Source organism: Molossus molossus, unplaced genomic scaffold (genome assembly GCF_014108415.1).
Source record: "Molossus molossus isolate mMolMol1 unplaced genomic scaffold, mMolMol1.p scaffold_m16_p_5, whole genome shotgun sequence".
NCBI lineage: Eukaryota > Metazoa > Chordata > Mammalia > Chiroptera > Molossidae > Molossus > Molossus molossus.
The window spans coordinates 29,829,590-29,847,292 of record NW_023425388.1 but is presented as its reverse complement, the minus strand read 5'-3'; the positions used below and the strand labels follow the sequence as shown (position 1 = coordinate 29,847,292).

Sequence of the window (17,703 nt, the reverse complement as noted above, 5' to 3'; positions counted from 1 at the left end):
TCTATTATCTTACAGCAGGTACAGTGAAATGGTATCATTCACAAATTTATATAAACTCAAGGTGCTTTTATATCATTTGAAACACTATAAAACTATACATGTATATACTTTATTCTGTGCCATACATTACTTTGAATATTATACATTTATAACTACATATTATATACTCTACAGAATAAGAAATGTAAAATCACTGTCTTTTATGGACAATCTGAAGAATATTTCAAGGGAAGTTTTGGCTATGCATGACTTCGTCTTTGTACACCAACTTAGGACCTAACCCCACTCAGTATGAGACTCTTCCTTAAGCATCTGCAGTTTCCTTACAAGACAGGTAGTAAAAATTAGAGCATGGATTTTCTGCAAAGGAATCCCAGATAAAATAAGGACAACCTTCACCAAAACCAGCTGAAGTACTAGAGCAAGATGGCTCCAGACCTCCCACTCCAGGGGGACAAATTCCAGTGTGCATCTTGCTAGGTCTTCCACAACCTGCAGAATCACTATCCTGTACAGATACTGTGTGCATTGTTTACCATTGGTTCTCAACCTGTGGGTCACAACCCCTTTGGGGGTTGAACGACCCTTTTACAGGGGTCGCCTAAGACTATCGGAAAACACATATTTCCAATGGTCTTAGGAATGAGACACCGCTCCTCTATCCATCTCCACATGCAGATACACCCACATACAACATGAGGAACTGTATTAAAGGGTCGCAGCATTAGGAAGGTTGAGAACCACTGGCTAGACAAAAACTTTCCCAGGACATTTCCATAAGATGGATGGCAGTTTTTCCTCAAAGAAGAAAAGACAGCGTTTGTCTTCCCTTCATGTGATCAATGCCCACTGGTTTTCAGCATTAAGTTCTAATCCCTTCTCATGATCATTCCCTCTCTATATTACTACACCTTTCATCCTTTCTTTTTGGCTCCTACTTTACCACTGTTTTTCATCTTTCATTGCATTAGTAAAGAAACTTTGACTCTATTATCCATAAACTGATAGCCATTCATGTTCCCCTCATCTCAAACTTTTAAAATAATCTCAAATACAGAAACAAGATAACACCCACTATCATGGTTATTACAAAACAGTGTACTGTTCTAGTTAAAACAGAGGCAAAAAACACAAAAACAAACAGTGTACCTATTTAGAAAGTAGGAAACACAATTACATTATTTGTAGACAGTATGATATTTGTAGACAGATGCATATTATTAGAGAGAGAGAAAAGGAGAGAGAGAATAAATCACCAGAAAGGCTATTAAAACTAAATGGGAAGTTTAGTCCATAAGCACTTGTATAGACTAGCAATAATCAGTCAGAAAAACATAATAAAAAGATGCTCTCACAGTAATCAACTTATAGCAGCAGCAATGGGATGAGTACTTCATCCTCACACACAGAATTTTCTCCCAATTCATTTGTCCTACAGGAAAACCTGAGGGCTTGAGCACCCTCCACTCTCTCTGTAGCCTAGACTACCACCAGGTTGTCACCCTCCAAAACGTGTACAAAAATTCTGAACCACCCAGGAATCTCTTCTCTTTGGCCTAAAGTCAACTCTCTTCAAACAAAGTAATAAAACGTATGATATCAAATAATTAAGTGACAAAAATCCTACTGAATTTTACCAACAAATTCATTGTCTGAAACAGGAGGAGAGTAAAATAGAAATGGGCAGCCAACAAAAGAACTGCTGCGATACTGATGCATTCATCAGTAGCATTAGCTGTACTGAGCACAGCTATTTATTAGAGAGAAAAGCCCATGTTGTTGTTTTCCAAACACTCAGACCCTCCTTGTTGCTAGTTTTAACAGAACAGAGAGAAGACCTGAGTTATGAAACCACCTACTAATAGTTTTTTAAGATTTGTTGGTACCCTAAAATACCAAGTTTATATCTCAGCTCCCTGGCAAAGGCATCCTGAAGCCAATCCAATTATAAGATGGTTTACCCTTTTTTTTTTTATCCTCACCAGAGGACATTGTTTTATTTTTTGTTCAGATACAGTGGGAGGGAGAGAAAAACATCGACGTGAAAGGGACACACGTGAAAGGGACACATCAAGTGGCTGCCACCCACATGACCCAACCAGGGCCGGGGACAAACTGCAACTGAGGTACATGCCCTTAGCAGGAACCAAACCCAGGTCTCTTGGGACCACAGGCCGACGCTCTAACTGCTGAGCCAAACCGGCCAGGGCTGGTTTACCCTTTTTTAAAGTCTTCTAAGCTGTTTATCCTCATGCCAGTGTTACTTTTATAGCAACATTGTCTGATGAGTTTGCTAATGTGTAGACAAGAAAGGTTCTAGGCCACCATCTCTGAACCCCATTCCCACTCGTGTGGCCCACACAACAACCATTCCTACTTCCCCTTCTTCCTAGATAACAAAAGTCTAGCTTTGTTCACCTTCCTAGACTGTCATAACCTCCAGACTTGGCCGTGCTCCTCCCCAAACCCCAGGTGAACTATGTTATGTCAGAGTTCATCACAGTGACAGTATTCCCATGGCCAAGTCATTGGTTTAGGCATGGACACAATTCTGGCCTAGAAGATGTCGGGGTAGTTTCTAGGAAGATTTTCCTTAGGCTGGAAGAATACAGTTTCTTTCTCATATCTCTGGATGTAGTTATATAAAGACTTGAAGTCATTGAGTTGCTAAATTCACCAGCTTTGGAAACACCTACTTCCAGGCCTGTTCTTATGTTAGATAATAAATGTCATTAGTGTAAGCTGCTTTCTTTTGAGTGTTCTGTCACTTGTAACCAAAAACTTCCAGTTAATGCACCATCTAGTTATCTGGCTAGAATTTACTCCACCAATCTGCAAAATCTGCAAAACTGGGAGAGGTTTCCTTTGTTACCAAACTAGCTCTATTCTGTCTTTGGTAGAAATTACCTTGTATTTCCTTTTTTTTTTTTTTAGATGAGTGCTTCCCTCATAAACTGATATACTTATTTAAAATGGGGGAGCTGGCATTATACAAATGAAGAGATTAAGGGACCTGCCTTTGAAAGTCACCATTTGGAAAAGAACCAAAGCATGTTAGACTCCAAAGTTTACCCTCTTAATCCCTATTCAGTATTGTTTATGCACACTTTTCCCACTCAAAAGGAGTTACTCATAAGGAGTTTATACTCCACTCAAAATAAACTCCTGGGTTTTGAAATGATTGTTTTGCCAGAAAAAAATATGCAATCACCTTCTACAGGCTCTATAGAGAATAGGACCAGCTAAAGAAATGAGAAACATTTTTATCTACATAGAAATTCTTTGATGTCCACAACGTGGGTGGGTAGTGGGAAATGGAACCCTTTGCCCAGCCAAACTAAGTTCAAAGTAGAACTAATTATCTTATGAACTTATCTAATGTTGATCATGTCAATACAAAGAACAAGTCTCTTTCTTTAGATAAAAATTTTAAAGTCTTGCTCACAAGATAATACCTTGCTGTCTCATTACTTACTTAAATAAACTATATAGAAGCCAGGAAAAAATATAAATAAAAAAATAAAATGGGGGGATGGAGGAGATTTTTGATTACTGTAATCTTACTGATTTACAAATGGCAACAACCTAAACCTAATGTATATTGGTTGAGGCCAAATTAAGAGAAATAAACTTAATCTAAAGGGATCTACTTCATATATAAAGATGAATTTCCTGAAAGAAAGGATTACAGAGGAAAAAAAAATTCTTCAGAAACAAAGTGGAATCTCCTTGATGAAAGTCTTTTAAAATAGATTATTCATGTAGCTGTGAAGCCTTAGGCACTCTATTTGGATTATATGACAATTCAAGAATCCTGCCAGGCCTATCTAAAGAGAAAATTTATCTTCTTTCTAAACAGAAATTTAGAAAAACATATAAGTGTTAAAATAAAAGAGAAGTAAAAACTTCTTAATCCCAAACTCTAGGACAGTCATATTTATCATAGACCTATGTAAACCAGTTAACAGCAAGGGAGAAAAAGGCAAACAGTATGACCAAAATCCTAGGTTTCAAATTTCATAAAATCCTGACAGTGTCAATACAAACTTCTTTGGCCAGAAAATGTCCAGTGACTAATTTAACTGAAAGTTTATTTAATTAAAAAGAAGAATGAAAGTATTTACTAGATTTTTTTAATGGCATATACTTATCAGAATAGAACAGTTTCTGCCCTATGGCAGTTCCATAACTAAAAGAATAATTTTAAGTGGTTTTAGATTAAAATCTTGACTGTGCAAGAGCAGTGATGAATATAGACTGTCTTATTAAAGATACAGTTTGAAATACTTAAGATTTATTACTACAGGGCATTAAATCCCCAGTCACATTTATAATGACAAAAACTTGGAATGTTATCATGGAAAAGTAAATGCAAATAAGTGTTCACTTCTCCAGGGAAGTCATAAGGTTTTCTGACATGATGTGCAATGGATAACTAACTGGTCTTTGGTTTAACAAGTAAGACACATAGATTATCTGTCAGCTGCTCACACAGGTGCAGAACAAGGAGGGTAACAGTGATGAATGGTGTGATAAAGAATGTGAGTCTCAGAAAGAAAGCCTAGTGCTATGGAACCACTCACTTTTGTACAAATTAGAGAAAGGTGCCCTTTCCAAGTGATTATAGACCCAGAGCTGCCTACCTTGGGGAGCAGATAGCTCTTTCATACACATCAGGAAACGGCCTCTCTCTGCCTGGTATTGTTGTACAATATACCTCTTACACAATTATATGCAGTGGCCCCAAATTTACCTTCAGAAAAACCCCATGCCCCATAGCAGATACGAACGCCCTTGTCTTCAAGGGATGGGGGAAAGTAAGTGTCGTTCTTAACGGACTCAACTACCAAAGCCCTCCCTCATTCTAAGAAAGTTGGAGGCAGTTAAAGTTCCTTGCATTGGGGTCTATTCTCACCAAATAGTGAAAGGAAAAAACATTCTCCAAAGAGACTGAATAATTGAACTTGTAGATTTGTTTTTCAGATGTAAAATATTATATCTTTACTCTTTAAGCACAGCTTTACATAGCACATATTTCAAGTTTATTGAAAGGATATCAATTTATCAGTATGCATGATTTTTTTTCCTACATGAGTATTTACTTAAAATGCTTTTTGTACTTTTCAAGGGAGGGCCTATAACTATAACAGAAAGCTATAAAAGGCACTATAGTGCTATTAACTATTCTAAATGATGTCTTCCTTTGTTTATTTAAACTTTGCTTTTGAATATTTATATTAAAAACAGATTATAACTAGCCATCACCAAAGCTTGGGCTTGACTCAGATTGACTAAGAGAATAGTGTATTAAGTAGCCTTCTGGAATGGAAACACAGTACTAGCATCTGCTCAAACTAAACATACCAACTCCAGTGTTATAAACAAATGAGAAAAATAGTATTTTGCTGTTTAAAACTAACAATCATTTTAGTATTAAGATGTTATTTGGTCTTCTAAAAGCAAAACAAAACAGTGCTTCAGTATAAAGAGAAATTATGCAAACATATACCTACCCTTATATACTTTTCCTAAAGTCAAACCTTTGTTACTTCAAAGTAAAATAAAACACAAATCATTATTGTGTATTGCTAGTGGTTATGTTAATGCCACTATAACTTCTACACAAGCTTTTCATGAGCCAAAATGTTAGTGATTCCCTATAATGGGACAGATATTCTGTCAGCAAGGAAGGGCTTTGAATGTGAGTCTCCACCTGCTTTGACTTGTGACCCCATTTTTTTAAAATACAGGACCTTCTTAGGTAATTATAAGATATACCTCCCAAGGTTTCCAGCTTCGAGTTTTTAAGATCACCATATGTCACAGGGACACAACCATCAGAGTCAAACAAGAAACTTTAAGTCCAACTGAGCAACACGAGAAGACCAGGCTGTGTTCACCTAACAATGCTATCCACACTTTGTTCCCCAAATTATGAGATTTGTAGAGCTTCCGCCAGAAACTGAGAGAACAGGCTTTGCAGAGCGATAGCTCTAAGTCTGAATCCCGTTTCAAATCCTAGTTTCACCACCTATGAGCTATGAGAGAACTTGGGTAAACTACTCAATTTCTCAGTGCCTTAATTTCTACATATATAAAATAAGGATAATAAAGAATCACATCAAAAACTGTTACAATAACTAAAATTCAGTAATATATAGGAAATACTTCAAATACTGCCTGGCATATTATACATATTCAATAAATGTCTGTCATCATCATCATCATCATTATTATTGTTATCATTATTACCAATAATGGTGGTGTCCTTTATTTCTCTTCTGATCAAAAAATCCCACTTCTGAAAATCTACCCTAGAGAAATAATGCAAACTACAGTAGAGGCACAAAAATACTTATTACAATGTTATTTACAATGGTGAAAAGTTAGAGGAACCTAAATGTATACCAATAAGGAAGCAATTGAGTAACTTATATCCATTCAGTAAAATATTACTCTATCACTAAAAAATATATTAGAAATATAATAAAGAATTATGGAGCAAAATCACTGTGTTTGTAGATTATATGAAGTGAAAAAAAGCCAAGATTTAAAACTATATGTATATCATTATAAAAATGTAAAATTACCTGGCCAGTTTTGCTTAATGGTTAGAGCATCAGATTGCAGACCTGAGAGTCCCGGGTTCCCGCTAAGGGCATGTACCTCGGTTGCCGTTTGTCTCTGGCCCTGGTTGGGGTCGTGTGGGTGGCAACCAGTCAATATGTCTCTCTCACATTGATGTATCTCTCTCTCTCTCTTCCTCCATCTCTCCCTCCCACTCTTATCTGAAGATAAATGCAAAAATGTCCTCGGATGAGGATAAAATAATTTTTTTTTAAAGTAAAATTATATTTAAAATGCATATAGCCCTGGCCAGTGGGCTTGTTTGATTGAGCATCATCCTGTGCACTGAAAGTCACCAGTTCAATTCCTGGTCAGGTCACATTTTCCAGATTGTGGATTTGATCACCAGTAGGAGGGGTGTATACAGGAGACAACCAATCAATGTTTCTCTCACACATCAATGTCTCTTGTCTCTCTCTCTCTCTCTCTCTCTCTCTCTCCATTCTTCTCTCTAAAATCAATAAAAACATTTTTAAATGTATATAAAAATAGATGAGCAAGTAATATACCAAAATCTTAATAGTGGATATGACAGGATAATGAGATTTTGAGTGATTTTCTTTTCTGTTTTATACTATCTATCATAGTCATATTACTTTTTAAATTTTTTAATTAATTTATTTTAAAATATTTTAACTTGCTCCAGATTTATTTTAATATTCATTAACTAGGACTATTAAAACAGTGATAAATGTTAAACCACAAAAATACTTAAGTGGATAAAGATCAAAATTGAAATTAAGAATGAAACAAATTCTTCAAATATTAACACAAAATTAAAATATTAGTTTTTTTTTTTTAAACTGAGTTCCTAATGAATTATGTGCCTGTGTTTAAATTTGACAGAGCCTAGGGACCACTTAGATCTGCGACTGAATAATATACACATTTTTTATTTTAAAATCAGTGTCAGGGAAATGAAATCACTTAAGAGAAATAAAGACATGCTGTGTTTTTAGTCTTGGAAAAGCTATACTTAGTAACAACACCTAAACTTACCTGATAACAAAGTAAAATAATAAGAAATGTCTTACCATTTGGATAATCAGATATTACATATAATGTATTTTTCTATTGTGATCAAATGTGTCCATTTAGATAAGGTATGACAGAAATAATGACTTGAAAATTGAACAACCAAATGGTCAACAAACATTTTATTAATCCCAGAAAAAGTATAAACCTAAGGAAAAAAGAAAACAAATTTATAGCCAAACTCACTATTGTCCAAATTTCCTCTTCCATCCAACTGCCCTCATTCATTTTGATGGTGGCACCCTGACAGCAGTCTTACTACTTCAGAGGGTCTCCAATTCACCCATTCCCTCTCTCAGCAATGGCCTGCACCCCTGGGTCTCATCTTCACTGTGCTGGCCCAGGCTTCCCAATTTACCTTTCCTCCTTTCTATCTTGTTTATTCATATCAATCCTCTACATAATTAATTTTTTCCTTTTTATTTTTTATTGATTTTAGAGAGAGAGGAAGTGAGGGGGAGAGAGAGATTGAAACATCAATGAGAGAGAATATCAATCAGCCACCTCCTGCATGTCCCCCCACTGGGGATCGGGCCCACAACCTAGACATGTGTCCTGACCAGGAATTGAACCCGCAACCTTTTGGTGCATGGGTGGACACAACCACTGAGCCACACTGGCAGGACCAATCTTCTATACAGATTAGAGGAACAGGATTACTGAAGAATGAATCTTAGGTCATTCCTCTGCTCAAAAATATCCAGTGGTTCTCCAGTATCTACAGCACACAGCCCAAGCTCCTCAGCAAGGCTTCCAATATCAGTGCTGACAGTTCCAGCAGCATCTCCACTCCTCACCTGTGTGCACTGTAAACCCAGACCAAGGCTCCTCAACTGTGGGTCCCAGCACACTGGTGTATCTTGTCATCGTAAATATGTCACAATATGAGACCAAAAATGGCTCAAGTACCAAAACTTGTGAATTGTTTACTTTTTAAATTAAGCTAAAAAGGAATTCAGGTTTATTCCTATGTCTTCTCATTTACCTGCATTAGAAATGGGGTGGGATTTCTGCGAGAACACTGGGAACAGCCCATAACTCTGGGTTCCCCACGGAGGTGTATTACACATGAAATCTAATCTGCCACATGAGTCACGGTGGAAAGTTATTCCAAACCAGAGTTCCTCAAGGCATCATTAGAGGTACCTTCCACCTGGGAAGGGAGCAAGCAGCCTGCCTCGCTTCAAATTATGGCCAACAATAAACATTTAAAAGCTACCTTTCTGCTCATAAAGAGCATGAGGAGGGAGACAGAGGGACTCTTGAGGCAACCATACACTAGGAGAGAAATATGTTCAGAATCACTCTATTCCATCAAGATGGAAACAGCTTCTACTAAGCTGGAGGCCAAGACTTTCATTGTATGGATTTCCACTATAGTGCTGATATAAATTTCCTTTTTTAAATAATATACTTAACTTTAAAAAAACAGTCAATCTCAAAATACAGAAGGTACTCATCAAATTTGTAAAAACATATTGAGTGGGCTTCTAGAATGGCAGCAGTTGGGTAAAGCCTGCTCTAAACAAATGGGGCTACCTGCCTTTCTTCCAACTGTACCTGCATTCTACTTCCTCTATACTGTTTCCAGTCATCTTTTCATCCTCTCCCCACCCAATCTCTGTCTATTGAAATGCTAGGATAAAATCAAGTGTCAGTTCCTCTTCAAAATTATCCAAGGCTGCCCAGCTCCCTGAGTCAGGCCCTCACCCTCTTGTAGGTGGTCCAACTGCATCTGGTAAGCTCTACTATTTTTAAAAAGCTCATCTCTCCAAGTAGAAGGAAGCTCGTGGAGGGCAGAGAATGCACTGATTCATCTTTGGGCATCATAGAGAGTATAACATTGTTTTCCACCTGTGGCAGAATACACAGAAAATGTTGGTTTAATTGAAATGAATTTCTAAACAATTCTTTCAGAAGATACACCCAGGTCAGCAGCCAGAATCCTACATTCACCTACAAAGAGGTTCATAAGCACAAGACAGGGGAAAGCATTCCCTCTTTTTGTAAGAAATGTTAATGTGCCATTGTTTTCAATCCTCACGCAAGGATATGTTTTGGGGGGCTCTTTATTGATTTGAGAGAGAGAGAAAAGGAAACATCGATGTGAGAAACATAAATCGGCTGCCTCCCACACATGCCCCAACTGGGGATCGAACCTACAACTGGGTGTGTGCCCTGACCAGGAATCGAACCCGCAACCTTTTGGTATATGGGAAGATGCTCTCACCAACTGAGCCACCCAGCCAGGTCTAATGTGCCATTTTAAACCAAAATTATGTGAATCTTCTCTTAAACCATAAGGCATTTAAAATCCATAGGCCTCTTGTACATCAGTAATATGGGAGCCCAACATTTACTAGCAGCAGCTGGAATGTCTGTGCAGCAGATCATTCATTGTGCCATTCATAATTTATTTATTCAAAACCATATCTTATTTCAGAAAGGATCCAATGAAGCTTACACAAATACATATACCAGAGCAAGATAAAATGACATATGTAGATGAGAAAAAGAGAAACGGGACAAAGGAAAACTGAATGTAGGAAAGATAAGCTGTCCTGGGAGTGAAATTCACATACCAAATGAATGTATTCTATAAAATTCTGCACATTTGCTACAGGCAGGCCAGAGGTTTGGTTCTAACAATTCAAGCAGCCAACAAACACAAAATGATCCAATCAGTTACATGATTCAGCATCCTTATGATAAAAACAAAAAGCTATCAGAAAACTATCTCTCCCTTGGTCCTCATAACCTAACAAAAATGCCTCAACAACAACCTTGCAGTTGATTTGTCAGATAGCTTTGGAAGATCATCCCTCATGACAATCTTCACAGGCAAATGACAGCACACAAGTCAATAGCTGCATATGATGGAGAGAAAGGTGATCAACTGAGGGATTCAAGTACACAGCTCCCTGCAGGTCTAGATTTATCAGAAACAGATTTTCTACTAACCTAAAATCCAGAGGCTTCACATATCTACTTATCTTTGAAATTATAAACAAAACTTGAGGCACATGTCCCTCTGTAGTTTTACAACATTCTCAAAGAGAAGCATGACTCAAGAAAAGTTAAGAACTACTGATCTTAAGAACTAGACTATATATATTTCTCAGGTAACCCTTCATAAGCAGTTTCACTTCTGAGCTTCTGAGAAGTACCGAGCCTCAAGACTGTAGCCCCTGACAAGCATCTGAAGCACGGCTTCTTTCTGATGTGAAGTGTGGAATTATAAGCTTAACCACTGGCCAAGCTGCTTGTCAATTGTACAATACAATAATATATGACTTTTAATATAGTAATGCCTATAAGCATACAGAATACATAACAATCTGTTCTTCTAGATAGGTTTCAGCCATGAACATTGACAAAGTTGCTTCAAAGAATAGGTGATATTTCTTTAGATAATATAAAAAATGAAAACAAAACAGGAACCCCCCTTTGCCTGTGGATAACAATTACAGGTAAGCACACACAAAATTTTCAGGGATAAACATCATATTTTAATTTGTTAAATAAACTTTCCACATCACTTGATACATTCTGAGCTTTTTTTGTTTACCTCTTTGTTGTTTTAATCTTTTGTTATACGACAAAACAATCATTGTCATAGCTTTAGGCAGAGAGAGAGAGAGAGAGAGAGAGAGAGAGAGAAAGAGAGAAAGAGAGAGAGAGAAAGAGAGAGAGAGAGAACCATCTACCCATAGTATTGGTGTTTAGAATGTCTCAAGGGCCCAAGAGCATCAACTAAGGAAGCTGGCCTATAGGACCATCAAGACAAGGCTCTTTAAGAGCTCATCCATTTAGAAGTCACAGCCATCCGAAGTCTGGTCCTTGGCATAACAAGACTAAAGATATCTTTGTCAAAAATACACAGTTGAGTCCTGGCCAGTTTTGCTCAGTGGTTAGAGTGTCGGCCTGCAGTCCAGAGAGACCTGGGTTCGGTTCCCGCTAGGGGCACGTGCCTCGGTTGCAGTTTGTCCCCGGCCCTGGTTGGTCGTGCAGGTGGCAGCCATTTGATGTGTCCCTTTCACGTCAATGTTTCTCTCTCTCTCTCTCTTCCTCTCTTTCTCTCCCACTCTATCTGAACAAAAAATGGAAAAATGTCCTTGGGTGAGGATTAAAAAAAAAACAATACACAGTTGAGCCCTGGTCGGTTTGGCTCAGTGGTTAGAGCTTCAGCCCACAGATCCAAGAGTCCTAGGTTAGGTTCCCGTTAAGGGTGCGTACCTCAGTTGCAGTTTGTCCCTGGCCCCGATTGGGTGGCAACCACTTGATGTGTCTCTCGCATCAATGTTTCTCTCTCTCTTTTCCTTCCTCTCTCCCTCCTGCTCTATCTGAGGATAAATGCAAAATTATCCTCATGTAAGGAAAAGAAAAAAATACATAATTGAGCCCAGCTGGTGTGGCATCGACCCATGCACCAGAAGGTTGCCAGTTCAATTCCCAGTTGAGCTACATGCCCAGGTTGTGGGCCCAATCCCCAGTGGGGGGCAAGCAGGAGGCAGCCAATTAATGTTCTCTCTCATTGATGTTTCTATCTCTCTCTCCCTTTCCCTTCCTCTCTCTCTAAAACCAATAAAGAAAAAAAAATTTAAATACACAATTGAATACTCAAGAGAACTAACTCATGCTAACCCAACTCATAAGAACCTGAAGCACAAATCAGAATACCAATTTATTAATTAATCATGGAGATTATTCTTTGTCACTAATCAAAAAATTTGCACCTGAAGCCAGGGTGCTTCTTTCCCAATACTCGGATACCTGGAATCCTGATTTAATAGTCAGTTCACCAGAAATTATAATAAAGAGATACAGTTTGGGGGATACCTAATGAATGATCCATATCCAATATACACCTTTCTAATGATCAACGTTGTGGCTTTCACATGTATAGTCTCTCTCCTTAGATGTTGTTGCCCTAACACTACACACTGCTTGGTCTCTAAGCTTTCCTCTTCCATATCCTTCTCTCCATTGGTGTTCCTCTAGATAGAGTATAATGCAATTAATGAGGGTACAGCTTACATGCACTATTATTCTTTTTATGATTAAAAATTCCCAGATAAAGTACAATTTGCCCAAGGTCACAGCTAGTGTAAGTCAGAGCAGAGATTCAAAGCTAGATGTCAAGCCAAAGTCTATGCTTTTAACCTTACAGTAAATGATGCCTTCAAAGTGTCTTTTCCAGGCCTCCCACCTCCCAATCTGATTTGAATGCCCCTCTTCAGTGTTTCCATATCACCCTATGCATATCATGACTCTGATTTTTGGCATATATGTCTATCTCTGGCACTGCACAGAAACTTTTTGAGTATGAGAGTCATGTCTCATTCACCTTTGTATCCCTATGGTGTTATCTGCCTTTCTGGGTAAATATGAAAACTAATTTGTCCAGTGATTTAATATAAAAATCACCAAACTGAAGCCTTGAACTAGCCATGTAGTCTTAGAAAGGTCACAATTTCTCCAGCCATTAACAAACATCTCATCTAAAAATGGAATGAAATGGACACACAAGGTGGCTTAGGTCCCTTCTGGATCTAAAAAGCACTACCATTATAGACGGGCTGTGTTTTTGTTTCTGTTGTATTTTTTTTAATACCCTACCTTATTGGATTATTAGAAATAAAATTAAACTCCTTGGTTATGTTCTGTAGCACTCTACAAACAGCATATATACAAATAATAGAGAGTTCAGAAAAAGCTTTCTCCTTTCTGAAAGAAGATAACTATCATCTCTACCAAAATCAAACAGTAGCACCCTCCTCTGGTGAATGTTAAAGGAGCTAAACAACACAAAAGACAAAATTAGATGGTGGGATTTTCTTTGAATGAAAGAAAAAGCAAGAGAGAAATTATCTAATATTATTTGTTATTATAGCATTCCCAGTAGAACTAAATAACTTTATAACTCTTATTCTGCCCAAAAAACAAAGCCAAAATGTGAACTGGCTATATGAAGTAGGTTATAAATAAAACAGATTTTAAGAGTACTGATAATATTATTTTACAAAGAGCAGGCTCTTTAATGTAAGGTACAATAAAAAGCATTTCATAGTTTTGCTAACAATAATCATCTTCCCTATTATTTAAAAATGTAATGAAAAGCCCTGTACATGTAAAAAAAAACTTCTGGTTAAATAAAAGCATTTATCTAGTCCCTTTTCTGAGTGATGCATTTACCAGAAGACAGTACTGGAAATGTTTCAATCTATTTGGGTCTGAAATTTTCAGGTTTTAAAATATCAACTTAAAAGAAAATTTAAAATACCATTCACTTACACATACAGAATAAAACATGCCAATAGAGCATACCAGACAAGCACAACATTAACATTGCATACAGACCTCTAAATTAAAAATAAAGCTATGCTTTCTAAGACCAGGAGCAGATTATAATCTGCCAGCAACTATAATATATAAATGTTTAATAAATATAAGCTTTATGAAATGACCTATGTAACAGTCTAGAACATAAAATTAAAGTATAAACATTCTGACTCAAGGCAAGAAAACAAACAAGTTATTATATTGGCAACCGTGTCATTCAGATACGCTTTTACCCAAGTACACAGCATCTCTTCCCTCAATTAACTGCACATCTTTTCCCTACCCTGTGACCAAGGGGAAAGGAACTCCCACTACACAGGTGGCTACAAATTTACAACCAGTGAGAAAACTTCATTTTGAAAGGCAGAACGTAGAAAGGGCTAGGGTGAACAGAAAAGAGCAAAAACTGATTTCAGTTCTACCAAATAAATTTTGCAACTAAGTTTGTCATTCCTGGCAAAGTTGTTCTACAAGGCAGGTAGATACCGTATCTTGGACAGATTAGCAGAGTGGTAGGTGAAGAAACTTTGTATCAAAGATAGAATGCAGATAATTAATTGAAAGCTTTCTCAATATTCACCCAAAACAAGTTCCAAAGAACAAGCAAAGACTGAAAGAGAATGACATCCTCTACAGCCCACCCAGAGACCAGAAGGACCAAGAAGAGAGTTGGGGAAAGATGGACCAGAGCAAAGGATTGTGAAGGAAGGGGGAAATAATGAAGAAGGGGTAGCAAAGGAGGCAGGGAGGATATAAGTAAGAAAGTATGCTGCCAAAAAAAAAGAAGAGTATGCAACAATGAAATTGTTATAAACTGCCAAATTGAGAGAAATGGGATGGCTGGCTCGGTGCTCTTTGGAGTCACATTTGCCACTCACTTCTACTGGGCTCATGCCCAAAGACCAGAGCCAATCCTCGCCCGGACCTCCAGGAAATCTGAGCCCCAGCGCGCAATCCGGGAGCGGCAGAAATGAGGGAGAGGGACCTCAGCTGGCCTTCTATCCTCATCACACGAACCCCAAATAAAGGAGTTTAGAAACTGGGAGACTTCTGCGCCCACTTTGGCCAGGACGCAGGGGCGAAATCTAGGCATCGCCACCTCTGCAGGCATCGCCACCTCTGCAAAGGCCAGAGGCATCTCTGGTCTCGCGCCGTGAACCAGCTAAACACAGGCGGCCAGCGAGGCGCTGCTGTCAACTGGCCCGATTGCACTTGCAAAGTTAATGGAGTTGGCAAGAAGCGCAAGGACGTCCCTAGGGTTCCTCCCCAAGGCGAAGGCGATGGGAATAAGTCACAGCTTCATTCGTCCTTACTGAGCCCTCACGAACTCGGCTCTGCATTTTGTGTCTCTTTTCCCTAATGAGAATCAAAGATATTTTATTCCTTCTTTGTACCTATCTTGGTCTCAAACCCAAGAACAGGGGCGCTAAGACCCCAGGCCAAAGTTCACTGTGGAAACCATTAACTCTCCCCGCAAAACTAGCAGAGTCATTTGCTAGGTTCTGTCCTTGAGAAACATCATAAATGATGAGGCAGGAAATAAGCTAAGTCTGACCCTTCCTCCCCAAAATGGACCCTCAGGCCCTAGGAGTCTGGATCCAGCAATTTTTTTTTTTTTTTTTTTTTGTCGGTCAACTTGGAACTAGTGGCTTTGTCCAGCTCTGCACCAGGTCATCACCACGCCCCTCGCACCCAAGTCCTACCTCCCTCCTCGTGCACACAACATCCTGTGGTTTGCGCGCGCGCGCACCCACACACACACACACACACACAGCCCCAGAGAACTCCTACCTCGCCCCCGTGCCCATCGAAGATCCCGAAGATGGACGGATGCGTCTTGTTGGCTAGGTCCGTAAGAACTTCGAATCGGTCCTCCATGTGGTCTCTCCGGCCCTGGATGGAATACACTGCCACATTATGGCTCTTGAACTCCCAGGTCTTGGAAAACTCGGCCTCCAGGACGTCGAGCCCCCCGAGCCGATCGTTCTGCATGATCTCTGCGACCTTGCCCTTCACCATCTTCACGGCGTCCCGGCTAGATTTGACGATGGTCTTCACCTCGTCCGTGTGGAAGAAGTAACTCCACAGCGCCAAGCTAATGCACAGCAGGAAGAGCGTCTCGGGTCTCAGCAAGAAGTAGCGCATGATGCGACCCAGCAGAGACAGCAAAGTCATTGTATCCTCTATCATTTATTATCGCTAGAGTCCGAACCACCAGCAGCGACGCGCGCCCCGAAGGCTTGCCGAGTCCCGGAGCACTGCGGGGACGGTCCGCCGGGAGGGAGGCGGAGCAGCAGACTAGGGTGGGGGAAGGAGGACCGCGGAGCGGGGCGGGAGGCAGTCTAGTACACTACTCCGATCCGGCACGGCGAACAGCGGCAATTTCCCTTTTGTCTCCGGGCCTCTGCGACCCCGAGGCCCGCGCCCTGCGCACAGACGCCGGTGTCCGCCGCCGGTGCCGCCTCCTTTCCTTGCGCCCCTTTGTGAGGCGGCAGCGGCCGAAACGGTGGCAGCAGCAGCCGCTGGTACTGGGACTGAGCGAGAGGAATCAAGTTAAAGTTGCGCCCGGTGGGTCGGCCACAGTGGGTGGGAGAGTTCAGGGGCGCTGGCGCCCGCGCGGCCCCTCCGCGGGTGCACCCTCGCCGCTCCGGGGGGCGATCAGCAGGTGAGGAGGCGTAGGGCGCTAGAGCCCGGCGGGCGAGGGATGCAGGTCTCCTCGGTCGCCGCCGCTGCAGAGGAACGCTGAGCCGACCGAGTGCTCCGATTCCTTCAGACACCCCGGGGGGCCCAAGAGAATAAAAGTTTTGCGGGAGCCGGAGCAGAGGTGGGGGTACGCGGAGCCCAGCGACGCAGCACGATCGGCGCTGAGCTGCAGGCAGCCAGCCCGGCTCTGCCTGCCTCTCGCCAGCACCTCCCTGGTCGGCTTGTCTCGGCTCAGCTCGCGCGCTCCCTCCAGGACTCCTGGCTCGCGCTCGCTGCACCCCGCCCCGCACGCGCTCGCCCCGCCCCACCCCGCCCCTGGAGCAGGGACTCCAGGCCGCGAGGTGCCGGGGCCGAGCTGTCAAAGGCTGAGAAAACTCGGCGGCGGCTGGCGCGCTAGTAGCCGTGCGGTCCAGGCGAACCGAGGGGGAGGAAAGGGGCGCGCCCGCTGCCTAACTCAGGTGGGTGGCCGTTCCTCCCTTCAGTGAGGGCTCCCAGGACAATGTAATGCCGACCCTGGTTGCCTGAACGTTGATTTCCCGGGAGCCACTGCAGCTGGCTGGAAAGCAGAGAGCCGCACGTGAGCGTGCCCCCCTCCGGCAGGCGGCACAATAGTGCGGTCCCTGCCTCGCCAGGCATAAGGCAAGCGAGAAGGGACGCACTTCTCCGGGCGCGCAAAGCGAGGCGGAGGGGATCGGACCTTTGGTGTTTTGTGACAGAGGCCTGCCCCGATCTTCCGAGAGGCGAAGGGCGATCCCCCGGCCTTCTGGTGACGAGAAAGACCACCCTCCCCCGAGAACTGCAGGATGTGAAGACTGGAGCCACGAGGAAATGCGCTCTGATAACCTCGGGAGGGGCGAAGATCGCCGGCGAGCGGCTGGCGTCCCTGGAGCAGGAGACTTAGCCACGAAGGCCTTACTTAACCACGACCCTTCACAGAGAGACACCTAGTGGAGCCCCGGGGAGCCCCGGGGAGCCCCTAACCCTGCCGCGGGGCAA

At 41.3% G+C, this 17,703-nt stretch overlaps 1 protein-coding gene across 1 annotated transcript in view; it reads right to left on the bottom strand.

The window, feature by feature from the left end:
* PPM1L (protein phosphatase, Mg2+/Mn2+ dependent 1L) overlaps positions 1–16,914 on the bottom strand; it is a 248,372-nt gene extending 231,458 nt beyond the window's left edge. Inside the window, exon 1 of the mRNA XM_036242253.1 lies at positions 15,796–16,914. Coding sequence (XP_036098146.1) covers positions 15,796–16,194 — 399 coding nt within the window. The 5' untranslated portion in view covers positions 16,195–16,914. The remainder of the gene's footprint in view (positions 1–15,795) is intronic.
* Between the last annotated feature and the right edge of the window lie 789 nt (positions 16,915–17,703).